The 18340-nt window shown below is 39.9% G+C and overlaps 1 protein-coding gene across 5 annotated transcripts in view; it reads left to right on the forward strand.

Moving 5' to 3' along the window:
- ZNF385B (zinc finger protein 385B) overlaps positions 1–18340 on the forward strand; it is a 389492-nt gene that overhangs the window by 337511 nt on the left and 33641 nt on the right. For all 5 annotated transcript variants that reach the window (XM_072121590.1, XM_072121588.1, XM_072121589.1 and 2 more), the window contains one exon: positions 317–458. In XM_072121590.1, coding sequence (XP_071977691.1) covers positions 317–458 — 142 coding nt within the window. The remainder of the gene's footprint in view (positions 1–316; positions 459–18340) is intronic.

An 18340-nucleotide genomic window follows, 5' to 3' on the forward strand; every position in this document is an offset into this window, starting at 1 on the left:
CATTGACTGAATGTTTGGATTCATTGTCCTGCAGCAGAATATGGTTTTACTTTTTATTACACTTCTATTTTATTTTATTGCACTGCCACATTTTTTTCCCGGCACCTGCCTAAAAACTTTGCACAGTGCTGTATACTTTAAAACATACTTTATATATACTAGAAATAGTATATATGCTCGAAGCTCATTGTGTTCCATAGACCTTATAACCGTTGATTTTGGTGCCATGTGTTTATGTTTTTCCTCATAAAGTTCATTGCCCGATTGTGTTGTGTAAAAAGGTAAGAAAATAAGCCTGATTTGTTCTCCTTTGTAGAGCCAAGCCGAAGCGCACTACAAAGGCAGTAAACATGCCAAGAAGCTCAAAGCACTTGAGTCCACGAAAAATAAGCAAAAAACGGGTTCTCCCAAGGACAGCGCCAAGGCTATTACGAGCTCAACGGCCAGCCACAAATCAGGTCAATAAAACTGTTGTTTTTGTTGTGCTTTGTTTTCTTTACCTTATCAGAAAGTGAACTTGTGACTGTATTTGTGAACAAATCTAATGAATGTCAAATATGCACCAGAAATAACACCCTGACATTTTACAAAGGGCAATCCATAAATAAGGTAATAATGACATTAACAAAAAGTTGCATGTATAATGGGGAAAAAAACACATCAGCTAAGATTTTAATTTTTTCACTTCAGTTTTTCGTCCTCTAAATTGGACTTTTATTTGTTAGTATTTCATATTTTTGGAAACAGACTTATCTACTATCTGATCCTGAAATGCCGTTTATAAAATATATAAGTTTATATGATTACATGGACACCACTGTCCAGTCATAGCCATGGCTAGGGGGGTCAATTTGCCAGTTTGGCTACCAATGCGGCAATATGTTCAAGTCACGAAAGACAAACTTTGGACCCAAAAAGAAACTTTAGGACCGCTCATCTCTACCCAACTGCTACACAGAGAACTGATCTGAACATCCAGCTCATCAATATCAAAAAAGGTAGTGAACCTCTTAAATCTTGAATCCAATTTCATAGAATTTTCATGCACACAATATTTGTTTTCCAAGAAACACCATTTTGAAGGCAAATATTTTCAGATTATGTAGCCATAAAGAGGCCCCTTACAGAGAAAATTGGCTTCCAAATGTCTCCATAGTACTGAGGCGTTCTGTTTGCCATGGTGCAGGCTCCATACATATTGAGGTTGATAGACCTTAAAGCTTAAGTGATCCTTAATTTTTTAGTGAAGAAATGAGTATCGCAGGTGATAATTGTAAACTTTGTAATATAATTCAATAAATTCTGTAAAGTAGCTTCCATGTGTCTTTTTTCTGTACCTTCTTTCTCCTGCAGTGAGCAGTGTGTTGGAAATCCCAAACACATCAGATGGATAAGGAAAAGAGACTATAGATTAACTCCTAACATGACTATAGAATATTTTCTTTGGTGATTCAGCTCGGAGGAGCTTAGACTATGGAGGGACTGTCTGTAAAGAGTTAAGACATTAAACAATTTACCAGGGTGCTTTAGGTGTCAGTGGATACAGGACAGAAAGACGATTTACACAAACTGCTTAAATAAGGTACAAAAGGCTGGGAAAAATGAAAGACACAGAAACAGATTTGGCTAATAAAGTTTAATACAAAGTTTACTATTATCATCTGCTCTATTCATTTATGGAATTTTGGGAAGAGTTTAGTAACACTTTAAGTCAGTTTAAAAGAACAGAAAATAGAAACCAGCTAAATATCAAAATTTTCTTTTGGTAATTTTTAATACTTTTTATAGGCAGGACCTATAAAAAATATTAAAATTTACCAAAATAAAATTTAGGAAAATCCAATAACTCCTATGGTGAAAGGTTTTGTCTGGTTAAAATTACTCCTATCCAATTCCACCAGCAGGGAAAGTACACATCCCTTTCCAGTTGATCTGATAATATGACTAGAAATCATATAATACTACTAGGACCTAAATTGCTATATATATTATTCTGGGGAATCGCTCTGGCAGACACGTATTGGTGCAGGAAGCAGGGACTCAAGCCGGTTATAGTCCAGATCCAGTCTTTTATTCACACACTCCAGTAAAACAACTTTAATTTACTAATACAGTATCAGACCCTCACTATCTGAGTACCTAGCTGCCAGGGACCTACTTTCACCCAACAGGATATGGAGGCACTCAGTTACCTTAGGTCTATGACCAAAGTCCAGGAGTCAGATCTCCAGGTGGTGCCTCTCCTACTGCTTCTGGCCTGGAGTCTATATTAGGCTCTAACGAGACCTGTGACCCGCACCTGTGGGCTATACAAAATCCAGAACCGAAGCCCGGGTGGAGTAGGAGTCCCACTACCAGCTTACCCCTACTCCATAATAAGCAGGCCCAGTACGGACATTACAAAGGTGTCTATGCTAGCTAGGCCAACATAGAAGAACAGACTACTCCTGCTTACCACATGTCTGCCTTAACCCTTGGGTTACCTCAGACAAATGCAGGGCTTTTACCATACACCCTTCATCTGCCTGTATGACAGATACCGGTCCTCCCAGACAACACTTCTCACTTATATATAGGCAGCCCCTGAGTTATGTAGGCTTGTTCTTAGGTAGAATTTGTATGTGAGTGGGACCAGTTATATTGTATAATTGGAACTGCAGACATTTTTTTTGCCGAGCAGCATGCGCGAAAACACTTTCTTGAGCAGCTGCACTGGTAATCTGCCGGCTGCGTTAGGAGCGTTCTGAAGACTTGCAGACAGCCGGATGACGTCACCTCCTGTCTGCAATAAACTGTCCGGACAAGGGGGTGAATATTAATTGGCGGGGTACCTGCATATTTAACAAGTCAGCCGAGCTAAGAGGCGCTCCGTAAAGTCAGCCTGAGCGCCACCGGCTCATTTACATATTTTTATAAAGATCATTTCCTAAGCAATGAAGAAACTTCAGAACTTGGTAAAGAAGGTGTTATCCCCTACTTAAGGTAACAAGCATGACAGTGTGGATAGTCTACCATAGTAAATATGATGCTAGATGACGTTAAAGTAGGGGACTGCCTGTATATGCAATATTTTTTAAACATTATAAGAAACAATAGAACTTTTTGTACTGTACAGTGTATCAGAGTGTGTAGATTGTCAATTCTCTACTTTTTGCTCTCATAATCAGCGCCATCTTGTCCACCTTTTTCCAAAACTTATTTCTATTTAACTGAATGTCAGAAAACATATTCCTGACATTTCCACACTGGCACTGGTCCCCATTTCTAGTTTTTACTCTGTCCTGGCAATTACCTTTATAAAATGTCAAAAACTCAGTTATAGTCAATCCCGTAGCAGTGCAGTTGTACAGGACACTTGTTTCCTAAATGTCTTCATCTTTTCCTTTTTTTGTGATTATTTGCCCTTGTGTCTTTTTGAGGAAATATAGTGACTGATATACACTGCATTTTTTTTTAACTCTAGATAGTTGTCTCATACGCATATACTTTATAGTTTCCTTGGAGGACGTCAAAATTTAAGGTCAAGTCATTTTGATCACAGAGCAAAGGATGCAAATACGGTTCAGTAATGGCAGTAATATTCTATTTGAGTATACAGGCAGTCCCCCGCTTATGTACAAGATAGGTTCTGTAGGTTTGTTCTTAACTCGAATTTGTATGTAAGTCAGAACTGTATATTTTATAATTGTAGCTGCAGCCAAAATATTTTTGGTCTCTGTGACAGATTTTGGATTTTAAAAATGTTAGGTTATCATAAGAACCAGGATTAACAGTAAAGCTTCATTACAGATACCTTTCATAACTCTTACAGCTGATCATTGTAGCCTGGGATTAAAGTACAGTAAATTACGCACATCCAGAGGTCTGTTTGTAACTAGGGGTCGTCTGTAAGTCAGGTGTTCTTAAGTAGGCGACTGCCTGTATATTCTGTGATGGAAATTTATCACAACTGGTTGCATTGTGCACCGGTTCTGATACCCCCTCCTGCTGGTGCAGCCTGATATACCAAAGAGTTCCGGCATAGGTTAAAATTTGCTATACCTGGATCCTCTGGTATATAGGCATTAAGAGTTCTGCTATACCCAGCGCCCACTCTCTTTCTCTCCATGCCCCTTCTACATCCACTTGGCGTGAGGGTTGCGTAGGGGGAAAAAAGTTCCAATTCCTGGTTCACAATCCATGATAAATGTCTCCTGTGTGTCTAAGCATATGCTGTATATACATGCACATCACAATACAAAATATCTTATCCTGCATTCACAGGAACTGCACAGTACTACTCCTATCCTGCATATATCAACATTGTAGTGTGCATATCACAGTATCTTGTATACATAGGCAAATTCCAGAATTATTACTCCTTTCCTGTATGTTTAGGAATTACACAGTCGTACTCCTATCCTTCTATCCTGCAAATATGGCCACAAGTTTTCTATTCCTATTCTGTATATAGTATTGGCTTCCTCTATTTTGTATATTTAGACACTGTACAATGCTAGTACTTGTATTCTTTAATGTAAAAGAATTTTGGGGAAAAGGGGGCCTATCTGGATAACCTTTAGGCCGAATTCACAGGACCGTAGTCAGGAGGGCATACTTCCGGCATGCTAGAGAGGAGGAGGGGTCACCCCCCCCCCCTCTCCATAGATATGCACATCGCACCGTGGTGCATATGTCATAAGATAGGACATGTTTTCCCTGTGTACAGAGCAATACGGTGCCACACGTGTGAGGCACCGTATCGCTCTGTGCACCTATTGTCGTCTATGGGGGACGTATATATAGCCGTATATACGTCCCTCATACATTCGTGTGAATGCGCCTTCAAGTGGGTGTTTAAACCACCCTAATTTTGAGCTCTCACATCTAAGCTATAGTAGTTATTTAGCATCAGAACTTTACCGATTCCTACTTCCTCAAGTTTCAGTAAGACAGTAAGATTTCATAAAATGATTGAATCATACTATGTGATGGCACCATGGGGGTGAAAATTATACAACTGGACTTGGATATTAATCAACATATATTATTAATTTAAATTAGTATAAAGAATTAATGCACAAGAAACCATTTGGGGATTTTGTAGGCAATTTTTTTTATTTTTTTATGTGTGTCTGTGTATAGGTGTGTGTTTGTGTGTAGGTGTATGTGTGTGTGTCCGTGTATATGTATGTGCACAGGTATGTGTGTAGTACACGGCCAATTATTTTTTTTAGTTGATTTTTATGAAGTATTTCATTTCTTCGTCCTCCTATTTATTTTGATGTGCGTGTCTATGTATAGGTGTACGTCTCTAGCTGTCTGTGTGTAAGAGTTTGTGTGTATGTGTAGTTCATTGCCTATGATTTATTTGTGGTTGGATTTTATGAAGAATATAATTTAATCCTCCTATTTCTTATTTTCTTGGGGGTTTTTTGGTCTCACTTGCCCAGATGTCTCGCCTTCTTCAGCCCGTTTCCTCTTGCCAGATGTACTTTTAGGATCTGCAAAATTACACATAATTAAATATGTATCTATATATGCTGTATTATAATATATATCCCAATCATCCGAGAAGTTTGAAGATATACTCTAAGCTAATACTGTAAATATAAGAATCAAAGACTCCAAGGCATTTATTGTTAAACTTTACTCTCTTCCACTACGTACCTGGGCCTTCAGTTGTCTCCTGGGCCTCAAATTCAGCAATCAGTCTTCTCAGTACTTCTAAATCTATTAAAACAAATAACATGATGCATAAAATCTCCTCTAGATAGTCTACCCAGAGTTCAGGGGGATAAGTATTATTTTTACCCCTATCTAGTGATTGAGGATTTGTAATTAATGACGACTTACTTGTGCAAGGCCACATTCTCCTCCGCTCTCTATGATGACCATTTAGCACGGCCTCGTCCACAATTTCTTCTGGTTGATCCCACCACACAATATGATCTGCAGCATTAGAAAAGTGATAACATATAATAAGATACAAGGTATATAAAAATATATAACTATTAGAATAGTTAATCATTGGCAAACTGATTGTCAGTAACTTATTTCTACATTATTCTAATTTTATCTTCTAATACACTTTACAAATAACCCCATAAATCACTTACCCCCACGCTCAATCTCTTCTCTCATCTCCTCCAAATTTTGCTGCCAAATGAACCCTGCAGAAAATAAACAAATAAAAAAGGTGAGTGTACATAGGAGATGACAATGGAGTTAGTGACTACTATGTCTCAATGTGTCTTTTACATTAGCTCCCATCACATATGTAATGAGGTTCTACACCTGGTACTAGACAGAGCGGTGCAGCTTGTATGAACGATGTGATTGGAATGTCCTGCTGAAGCTCAGATCCCCTTTTGCGTGTAATGGCCCGGCAGACGTGTCTTTTACAAACCTTTATGCTTCTACGCTTTTATATAAAGTTGCCTTTAAATATATATAATTCCTCTTTAATGGTATATTTATTGCTTTAGGGTATGTTATTGGTTGATGCTAATTTCCTCCCAAAGAGAAGATATTCCTCCCTCTGGCTGGAAGTTCTAGATTCTTCTGAGACCTCCATGTGAGGAGACACAAGGCCTACCGACTGCAGTTTGCTGCTGCTGTCTTCTACCTGAGGGTAATCCAATCCCATCAGCCCTGCTGTAGGACTCTACCCTCCAGAGCAGTGGTTCTCAACCTGTGGGTCGAACGATCAAAACACAGGGGTCGCCTAAAGCCATCGGAGCCAAGATTTTATTGCATTTTTTGGCACGAATACAATATTCTTGTATATGGTTTGGGGTCACCGCAACATGAGGAACTGTATTGCGGGGTCACAGCATTAGAAAGGTTGAGAACCACTGTTCTAGAGCTTGCCCTAAGATTGCTTCCAAAGCAGATTCTCCAGTCCCAAGTTCCTGAATCTGGTATGTGTGCTTGTTCTACTAGACTGCATCCAACCAGCTACCTTGGACATTGGCAGATAGGACTGTTATCGTTGCTGTGTTGAAGTTCTAGAATAAAGGAACTGCGTATACCATGTACCCAGGGATCCCTAACATACACATACACCAGGAGTGCCCCAGGGGAAACCTTCATCATACTGCGTCCACCCCCTTTTCTTGCAATTCGATCTCCAGACCTGCCCGGCGTGGACAGTTCACCTGGACCAAGCGACCATGACAAGGCCACTCAGGTACCAGTGGAATCCAACTGCCTCCAAGCCATTAGGTCAGGCCTGGGTTGGAGGACATTGCAAGTGTCCTTCGGTTATCCTACTATCCCTATATCTGAGGAGTATTTCTATAACACGGACCTAGGTTATCATAAGAAGGCATTAATAACATATCATTTTATTATGTGTAGGTGACACCCTCATTATCCTCCATGTTCTGATGACATCAAACACATCGTTTAGAACATAGTGTTCTAGAATGCTCCATCAGTATCTCCTGATATACCTAGAAAGCCTATTTTTCTGTCTATTAAATAATGTAATTTACATGCAATTTGTAGGATTTCCAAGTATTATAATTTTGTTAATCCTATAATAATCCATACAAGTGGCATTAGCCTCCTTCACATGTCTCCATGCAGCAGCTTGTAGTCTTTAGTACAACAATTATACAACAATATTAATACTAAACTGCCCTGGTGGTGTAATATCTTTACAGGATTGTGCCCCATAAATCCAAACTATTGTATAACAATTATGTGTCACCATTAGTGACAGGTTTGGTCGGCACTAGTATGATCAATACCACATAGTAAGTTGGGACCTCATTACTAAATTTGCACTAGGCTTTAGGCTTATTTCTCTGCTTATGATCTGAACCTCTTTACTCACTAGTATGTGGACCATCCCCTGCTCCTTCCATCCAAAAGTAGTCCTCCATTTGTTTCTCTGTTGCTCCGTCACTCTCTGGACCACGAATGGTTGAGGAGTATCTTTGCTGATGTGTCTCGATATCTTACTGAGGACATCACAGGGGGATCTAGAATGTTGTGATGTCGTAATTCCATCATTTCCATTGCTGAGATTTTTCATACGGAGGTGCTCGTGTGGTAGTGTATGATGAAATCCCTGTCCCCCAGCGCAGCCAGATACATCAAGAGGCTTAGGTCTTACCTGTTTTAGATATATCTTTCAGCCTCAAAACTTGCACTTGTGCAAACTTTCCTGCCCTGTGTTGGCCCACTCCACCGGCCGTATCCCCTACACGCCTCTCAGCTCCCTCATGTAATTGCCAACAACTATTTTGGTAGTGATCGTGCCGCTCCTTATGATGTCTTGAGAAGCAACAATCCCAGCCAATATGTCAGCCGAAGATGACTTTGCCAGCAGCGTGTAAAGGATAACAGCAGTAGGTAAGCTGACTCATAAAGGGTTAACATCCACGTGCAGGCACTGATTGCAAATTTCGTATTCTGGTCCACAAAATCAAACCCAGTGGAACTGAATCCTGATGGGTCCACTCATCACTTATAATATAACCACATGGTATATAATTACATGATAGATGTGGTTTCCACTTCTGGGATGCGTACTCCATGTCCGGTCCATATGGAAAGTTTTCCGTGCATGTGTTTCCACTCTCCAAGGAAGGAAATCTACCGTTATTTTTGTTGTGTTTAAATACAGTCATAGCCATAAGTTTTAGAGAATGATACAAATGTTAATTTTTACAAAGTCTACTGCATCAGGTTTTATAATGGCAATTTGCATATACTCCAGAATGTTATAAAGAGTGATCAGCTTAACAGCAATTAATTGCAAAGTCAATATTTGCTTAGAAAATGACCTTTTTCCCCAAAACACATTTCAACTTCATTGCAGGCCTGCCTTAAAAGGAGCAGCTAACATCGTTTAAGTGATTGCTCCAGTAACAGAGGTGTGGGTGTTGATGAGGACAGGGCTGGAGATCAATCTGTCATGATTAAGTAAGAATCACACCACTGGACACTTTAAAAGGAGGCATCATTGTTTCTCTTCTGTTAACCATGGTTATCTCTAAAGAAACAAGTGCAGTTTGCACTGCACAAAACTGGCCTAACATGGAAGAGTATTGCAGCTAGAAAGATTGCACCTCAGTCACAAATCTATCACATCATCAAGGAATTCAAGGAGAGAGGTTCCATTGTTGCCAAAAAGGCTCCAGGGCGCCCAAGAAGGACCAGCAAGCGCCAGGAACATCTCTTAAAAGTGTTTCAGCTTCGAGATCGGGCTACCAGCAGTGCAGAGCTTGCTCAGTAATGGCAGCTGGTAGGTGTGAGTGCAGGTGAGACTGCGGAGACTCTTGGAGCAAGGCCTGGTATCAAGGAGGGCAGCAAAGAAGCCACTTCTCTCCAGAAAACAAACATCAGGGACAGACTGATATTCTGGAAAAGGTACAGGGAGTGGACTGCTGAGGACTGGGGTAAAGTCATTTTCTCTGATGAATCCCCTTTCCGATTGTTTGGTAAATCTGGAAAACAGCTTGTTCAGAGAAGACAAGGTGAGCGATACCACCAGTCTTGTCTCATGCCAACTGTAAAGCATCCTGCAACCATTCATGTGTGGGGTTGCTTCTCAGCCAAGGGAATCGGCTCTCTCACAGTCTTGCCTAAAAACACATCCATGAATAAATAAATGGTACCAGAATATCCTCCAAGAGCAACTTCTCCCAACCGTCCAATAGCAGTTTGGTGATCAACAATGCCTTTTCCAGCATGATGGAGCACCTTGCCATAAAGCAAAGGTGATAACTAAATGGCTCAGGGAAAAAACATAGAAATTTTGGGTCCATGGCCTGGAAACTCCCCAGATCTCAATCCTATTGAGAACTTGTAGTCAATCATCAAGAGAAGGGTGGACAAAAAAACCCCCAACAAATTGTAATAAAATGCAAGTATTGATTGTACAAGAATGCATTGCTATCAGTCAGGATTTGGTCCAGAAGGTGATTGAGAGCTGCCAGGGAGAATTGCAGAGGTCCTGAAGAAGAAGGGTCAACACTGCAAATATTGACTTGCTGCAGTAACTCATTCTAACTGTCAATAACTGTCACTTGTATTTCTGTATGTGATAAAACATCTGACAAACACACATAAAAACCAGAGGGCAACAGATCATGTGAAAATATAATAATTGTGTAATTCTCAAAACTTATGGCCATGACTGTACATTTAAAAAAATCTAAAAACTTAGAAAGAAAGCGATCGCTGTATGGTATAAATATTTAGATCAGGCATACCAAACAAGTTTCTTTTTTTTAATATATATTTATATATGCATTCTAGGAAAGGGGAGTGACATGAGTTATAACTTTTTAAAAACTTTTGAAACTTTTTTTATTTGATACTTTAATGGAGTTCCCATAGGCTGTTTGAACCCCAGTAAATCTGATCACTCATTTAATTTACTGCCATGCTACTGATGGCTGTCATGGCAACCAATCTGTGTCCCCCTGATGATGTCACAGGGGCACCAATCAGCAGCAATATGACAGCACTGGTTAGATGCCGTGGTTGGCTTTGACCATGAGCCCTAATAGGTTAACTATCACTTAATGCTGATCATGGCAGTTGACAACTGGTATCTGCCATATAATACAGGAGACACCTAACCTGTAAGGAAAGGACTCTATCAGTATATTAGGCCCCTCTTAAGTCTTAATGGAAATCTACCAATTTGTAGAGGTTAAAATATTTAACTTATCTTTACATTTATTAGGTATTTTAAACACTTTTATATTTATGCAACTATGATCAAAGAATTGGGGGGTTTATCAGAGCGCGGCAGGGGCAAAGAAGGCCGCAGGTGTGGCAGAAATTCTCAGAGGGTGTGATACCGGAGCCAGCAGATACATCTATGTCATTTTTATATTTGTCTGTATTTAAGATTTTAACTTCTACAAAGCTCTGGTGCTGCTTTGTAGAGGTTAGTATAAGCGGTAGATTTCCTTTAACTTCTTGGCGGTGTACATATACTATACATAAGCTTTATCTACGAAAAAGAAAAACTTTTTTTTCGCTGGGGGCCGAATGATTTGGAAACCTTTGCAAAAGCATCATGAAGGCCACAGATAATCCAACCACCATGAAAAGGCCCATTTCAGAAAATCCACTGCAGAAATTACCAAAATGCCTTAGCCTAAGGCTACCTGCACACAACATCTGGGGAGCAAACAACGGTCCCATGGTCCCGTGAACATCCCATGTCTCATCGGCGGCTAAATGAACCGATGAAAATTGCAAAAGACATCCCGAGATGCAAACACAAGCCGGAATAGGACTTGCTCTACAGAATCGTGGACAGCCTCGTACATGAGCCCATAGAAGCGAATAAGGACGTGCGGTAAGCACATGCTCTCATTTCCACATTGTGTGCAGGTAGATTTAGGTGGTGCCAACGATGGAGTTTTACTGTGAATATTTTCTTTATCCCTATGTTTCTGCTCATGCACTTATTATACATTTTATTTCATTACTGAGGCATTTCAACGGAATATATTATTTGCATAAGAAGCTTGTGTTTGTTTTTTATTCTTCTTCTGGTGGAAGTAATAAATCCTCTGAAGTAAGTGAGATATTGTATATTCTTTTCAAGTAAAGTCAATCACCAAAATACATTTTCTATTCTACCCTTGGGAACGGGAGAGTAATCATTCATTACCCACTAGGTGTCCCATTAAGCATAGAGGCATGACAGTAAAATGTATGTCGAAAATCTGGCCATTTCCTAGGAAACGGAGAGAGCACAATCATCTGAACTAAATCCATCCACAAAGGGAGTGTAGATTTCCATTATGTCGGCACATGGAGCTTCCACGCGGAATGAAAGGAGAAAATAGCTAGACAATTTCTCCAAGCATGCAGCGGCACAAAGCAACTATGTCAACATACAGCCGTGTCGTGCATCACACACTGCCATTTACAGCCTGCTTTTGCCAAGAGGAAAATCACATCTTTCTTTCACTTTCTATGTAATTTCTACTGCCTGAAAGAAAAATAAGACCAAAAAGGATTCATTCTTTCTTGATTTGCCGGTGGGCGACATGAATGGTGTTTAGGCGCTTGCTTGTTTTATTCATGTGTTTAAATACCTTAGATCGAAAGAAAGTTGAGTTTCAAATTGATCACTTGATGACTTACCACATTCGCATTGCAGTAAGGCCTTTTTCAAGCCTGTTTTAAGTGTCTTTTTAAATGTAAACCCCCATTCGCCAAGCCAGACATTGGGTAGTTGGCTCCCAACATGTCTGATCTTTTATTTCTCTAAACCACTGGCAGAGACGTCTAACACCAACATCCTCCGGTCTTCTTTTTTAGAGCACATGAATGCTCATCCAACCCGATTGTGCCTGAATATTGGGGGGATCTGTTGAGTGTTAAGTTAACAGCCATCTAACATGTCTAGCCAGCTCAAGGTTTACTTCACATTTGAACAAATTTAGCTACAATTGGTAGTCCAGTGTGTACACATGAGGAATAAAACATTCATTTAGTACTTTAGTGATGGTTGTGCGGTGAAATGGCCAATAGAGGAATCTGCACACATTGGGAAAAATAACTCACAGCCATAGTTAGAGTTTAATACAGAAATAGCATAGGCCGAAGTTATAATCCAATATGGTAGACATTTATCACTATACAGGCGGTCCCCTATTTAAGAACACTCGACTTACATGCGACCCCTAGTTACAAACGGACCTCTGGATATTGGTAATTTATTGTGCTTTAGTCCTAGGCTACAATGATCACATGTAACAGTTATCAAATGTGTCTGCAATGAAGCTTTAGTGTTAATCCTGATTCTTATGACAACCCAACATTTTTAAAATCCAATTGTCACAGAGACCAAAAAAGTTCTGGCTGGGATTACAATGATAAAATATACAGTTCCGACTTACATACAAATTGAACTTAAGAACAAACCTACAGACCCTATCTTGTATGTAACCCGAGGACTGCCTGTATAGCAATATCAGTCAAGTCTCAGCAGCTTCCTTGATCATGAAGACGCACAGGCTTCCTCTCAGGCTGGTGCAGCAGCAGCATGTGTTAAGTATTGGGTCACCCATTAAAAATTGAGATTGGCCAAACCAGTATTTTAAACAGGATCCCATTAAGCTGTTATTGGATTTTTTTTTTGTAAACAAGGACATTTTAAAAATATGCAAATAAGCCTCAGGGGCTCCCGTGTACGTCACAGAAGTCCCTTCTGGCTCTGTCGGCTGGGGAAGGGAGGAGGCAGGCATAGGCACCAAAGCAATATGTGAATAATTAGCAAGCTATGGAGCCAGAAGGGGCTTCTGTGATGTACACAGGAGCTCCTGAGGCTAATTTGTATATTTGAATGAAGAAATTAACAGATAAATAAAGAATGGTTCCTGTTTGGGTTAAAAGCACTTAATTCAGTAGGACAGATTTACCACTGACTATTATCTTTTGTTACCTACAGTATATCCAGTAGTTTAATTGCTATCCTCCTCAGTGTAGCCCAGTCCTTAAGTAGCTGATTCCCCTGCCTGTGCTGACAAGCTCTGGAGACCATCCAGTGAACAAATCTACAAAATAGTGCACATATACACTTCATGTAACTGTTTTACTTCTGATTTCTGCTACTTATTACATGTTCAATGTTCCTCCATGTACATCCTGTGCAGCGTTCAGTGGATTTACATGTATTGATCACTCTGGATTTTCTGCTAAATTAATTAATGAGAGAACACAAGGTATCAGGGGAACTGTGGTAGAGGTCATTGGACTCAGCTTCAGGGCAGATACGGGAGGTTAGCCTCAACTAACTTTACGACTGTTGCAAAAATGTTTTGTCAAACGCTTTCAGAACGAAAAATGGCATAACTTTGGAAAGTAAGGGATGGGCAGCACACAATGGGCATCATTCTGTTTGTTTTTAAAGGGAGAATCATGTATGTATTTTGTAAAATAATTTTAGCTTTTACATCTAGATTCACATAACACATATGGAGTAAGATATCATAAGTGAAAAATATGGTGGAACTTGAGAAAAACCCACAAATTTTCATACCTCCCCTTCAGTCTAAGAGCACTACATGCACAATACAGCACTGTACAGAGGCAAGTTATGTAACATACAGGGTGCCTATGGCTCCAAAGGATAAAGTTAAAGGACTTCCCTGCCATTAATTCAAGTTTCTATAGTTTTCGCCCTTAATTTAAGCTTTAGTACCCTTATATATAGGTTTAGTAGTTGTTAGCAAAATGAACCTATCACCTATTTTTGTTGAAAATAAAAAAATACTTAACAGAAAATATACATTTTAAAACATAGAATCTACAGCTTCCACTGAGAGATGAAAGTCCATTACATCAAATCAGGAGTAGAGTGATATAAACTTACAGACATTGAAAACCATGAATTTTCAACATTTGTGTTTTTTTACGAGCAGAAGTTTCTGCAAACCAGAATCCATTAAATGTAATTGAAAACAGTTTGCTCCAAACAAGAAAAGGCAAATTACAATGTGTCATGTGTCTGGTAAGTTTTATTTTTAATGTAAGTCTGCTTGTAAACTTATCACTGGGAAAGAAGAATATTCAGAGTCATGCACTTTATTGGATTTGCCAGTTATGACTGCAGGGAGCGATTACTCAAAAATGGACATAGACCAAACCGTGGCCTTTCACTTCCTTTAAACATCATCTATATATAATTCTAAATTCACTAACCTATAAAAAAACTATCCGGCACCAAGGAATACTTGAAAGCTTTATTACTATAAACAAGTTCATCAACAAGTCTACGACATACGCAAGATTATTTTGAACAAACATTGTCGTTTCAGAACATTTCATAATGTCCTCTTCTCCTTTCTCCATCTTCATTATTGTTCCTGGTATTGAATGTGGATGTGGAAGGAGATAGAACGAGTGACTTGTCATGTCATGAGGTTAACCCCTGATATCACATGAAGGCATTTACATTTTTTTTTGTTGGATTCCAGGTGAAGTCCATCAAATTTTTCATGCTCAATATTGTCACGGGTGGTCCCACGACCCATATCGCGGGTTGCGAGCTCACCAGTGCCTCTCGCTACCCGCAGGCGCAGTGCCAGCGCCTCATACCTGTCCCCGCTTCTGAATCCCAGCCTCGCTCCTTGTGCGCGCGTTCCCGAGCGTGCGCGGCAGCCTTAGAAAATTTAAAGGGCCAGCGCGCCATTAATTGGCGCTGGCCATTTTCCATGAGGCTATTTATATCTGCCTCTCCCATCACACCCTGCCAGATATTTGTGTTTCACAGCCTGAGGGAAAGCTCTATTGCGATTTTCCTGCGTTCCAGTGTCTCCTGCGTTCCAGTGTCTCCTGTGTTACCTGACCTCCTCCGTGTTCCCGTGTACCAGTGTTCCTCCGTGCTGTCGTCCTGTTTACCAGTGTTTCTCCTTGCTGCTGTCCTGTGTGCTGTGTTTCCGTACCCCTCTGCTTGGACCTCCTGTTGCATCTCTGCCGCCTGCCCTGACCCTGTGCCTGGACTTTGACCTCGAGATTGACTGCTGTTCCTGCACCTCAACCTTAGACTCCGGTCCCAGGTAGTGGCTTGAGTCATCGTCTGCAGTGGTCCAGAGGATCCACAACCCTCTAGCCTGACAAATATGTTCACCATAAACAATAGTACAGTATGGTGCACATGACATGGGGCATCTAGGTTTTGTACTAAACAGACAACAGGGGACTTTGTTCTGCCACGTTCATGAGACCTTAATGTCCCCCATTCCCAAAGTAGAAAAAAAAATCACCTAAACCACACAATTATGGCACAATCACCAACTCTTTTGTTTTTTTTTTATTTGAGCCATCTGAATTTCCATCGACAGTTGATGTATGGGAAAGGATGACATATTATAATGTTGGGAGGGGCTGTAGGAGAGGAGTGCCAGAAAATAGGACCTTGGGTGATGTCACAAGCATGTGACTCATCAGATGCTTCAGGTTGTCCAATTACAAACATGCTGTCCTGTTTCATATAAATACCCAGAATGGTCTGGCCTCAGTGCCCTTAGCACTGCCGCCACTTCAGGAATAGTTGAATGTCATTTTATAAGAAGTGATGATAGATATATCAGGCTGTATCTAAGGCTAGGAAGAAACCAGCAACATGATGCAGGTATCGTTGGAATTACTAAATTTAGCTTTGCTAAAACTATTTTGTGTCAGTAACTTTACAGTTATGCTTTAATAACAAACCTACAGTACCTATCCTGTATGTAACCCAGGGACTACCTGTATAGTATTTAGTATATTTTAATTTCAAATGGTTGTCAAGGCTTCACATTTTTTAAAGACTGGAGGGGAAGGGGGGCTCCAGTGGACTGGAGCACTGACAAAAGGTTAATATAACTTCTTTCTTGTTTTGTAGTCCTAAGCCTGTCATAAAAAATGCACTTAGAGTATTTAGCAGTATATCAATGTTTACTGGAAATTTATAACTGACTACATCCCATTAAGAATGTCCCAGTTTTATTCCTTCTACTTCCAAAATACATCTACATCTCAAGCCCTAGTTATTAAGAGTTTTGTGGGGTGACCTCCTACATGCTGAGAATTCACAGAAGCCCCCAAGTTTTCACACAGTTCATTTTCAGATGTACGTAACACGATTTGAGTTCTGTTAAACATTTCTCCATTTCCTTAGCGCTGTTGAAACAACACACATCTGCAGGTGAAAAACACGCTCAGCTCTCTAAATAATACAGCCGCCTGTAATCGCATTATTCAACTCATTGGGTTTTCTGAAACCATAGTGAGAAGAATGTAGGAAGGAAAAACAAGTTCTCGTATTCTCATATAGCCCTTGTGTAGTATGATCAAGCTTGGGAACGTAAAGTTCTTTTTCTTCCATTTTCTTTCCCTTTGAAATGAATGCATTTCATTTTGTTGATGGTTCAACAAGGTCAAGTGAAGAGATACTGCTCAGCTTGTTTCAGTAGACATCAAATGAATGACATCCTATTGCCCAATGCTCCTTTCCCCAGTATGTGCTAAACCAAATTGTTTAGAAATGGTTCCAATTTTTTTCCAATTAACATGGTTGCAGTTAAAACAGCTGACTCTCATCAAATATAAAGAGTTAACTCCCACGATCAGTGCCAGTGTTGATCACAGGTATTTTACTGAAGTTGAGTTCTAATGAAGTTCAGGGTTGGATACATGAAACCAAAACCTGCAAAGTTTGGTACAAACCCAAAGTTTGTGGTCCGGGTCTGCTCAACACTGCTAAACACTAGTCATCAGTGTCCACTCACATGATTCACGACATCAGACTGCCTAAATATTGAAACAGTAACAGCTCTGGAAAACGCCATAGGTATATATACCAATAAAAATCATTGCATTATAGGACAATTATATTTCTGCTAATATCATAACAATTAGTAAGCAGTGCATTTCGTGTCCTTAAAGGGAATCTGTCATCAGGATATGCCACTTTCATCTGATTACAGGTTCCAATAGCCATTGTAATAAAGATTCCAGTAAGGTTTTTATAGACCTCTGTGTGTTACAACACAATATTAAAGTTTATAAAAGTTTACCTGGCTCCTTGCTAGCAACCTTGCGCTAGTCACCGGATCGGGTCCCTATTTTCCTCAAGTCATTGTCCATTCTCCTCCTTCCCCAAGGAGAAAGTAGGAGGATGGAGGGACTAGGAAGGAAGAGAGAAGAGGAGAGAGGACGACTCAAGGAGAAGGGGACTGAGTCCATTGAAGTTGATGCCCCCGTGACTCACTTGGGGTGCTGGCAGGGAGCCATGTAAACCTTCTTATGCTCTAACAACTTGCTGGAAGCAGGGCTATAAAAACATTATGGGAATCTTAATTACAAAGGCTACTACAACCTGCCATCAGGTAAATCTCTAATATTCTGATGTTCCCTTTAAAATGTTTTTTCATCATTCGAAGACAACTGGATGATCATAGTATTAGTCAAGGCTGGTCGAATAATCTTCATGACTGTGGTCATCTCTAGTGCCCACTCTTTAGAGGCTCCCTTCTGTGTGTAATTGGAAAAGTCATTCCTAAAACATCAGGAGTCTTCTCGTCTCTCTTTTCTGCCTTCAGGACATTGAATTGATAATATCCTCATTTGTCTTTTAAAGCAAACAGAGACACAGGATGTCCAGGAGGAAAAATTCAAGAACGAAAAGCTCTGCACATACATTTCTGGAGTTATTTCTGACTCTGACTCAGCTGAACATGTAGACTTCTATTTTTTAATAAGTTTTAACAGGAAGATATTCTGCGAGTCTCTAGAGAAATTAAAGAGCATCTATCGTCAAAGCTGTGCGTGATTTTTATCTACTGTGAAGCTTCTATTAATATCATTTTTATATGATATTTATATAATT

The sequence above is a fragment of the Engystomops pustulosus genome, chromosome 8 (assembly GCF_040894005.1).
Source record: "Engystomops pustulosus chromosome 8, aEngPut4.maternal, whole genome shotgun sequence".
Classification (NCBI taxonomy): Eukaryota; Metazoa; Chordata; class Amphibia; order Anura; family Leptodactylidae; genus Engystomops; species Engystomops pustulosus.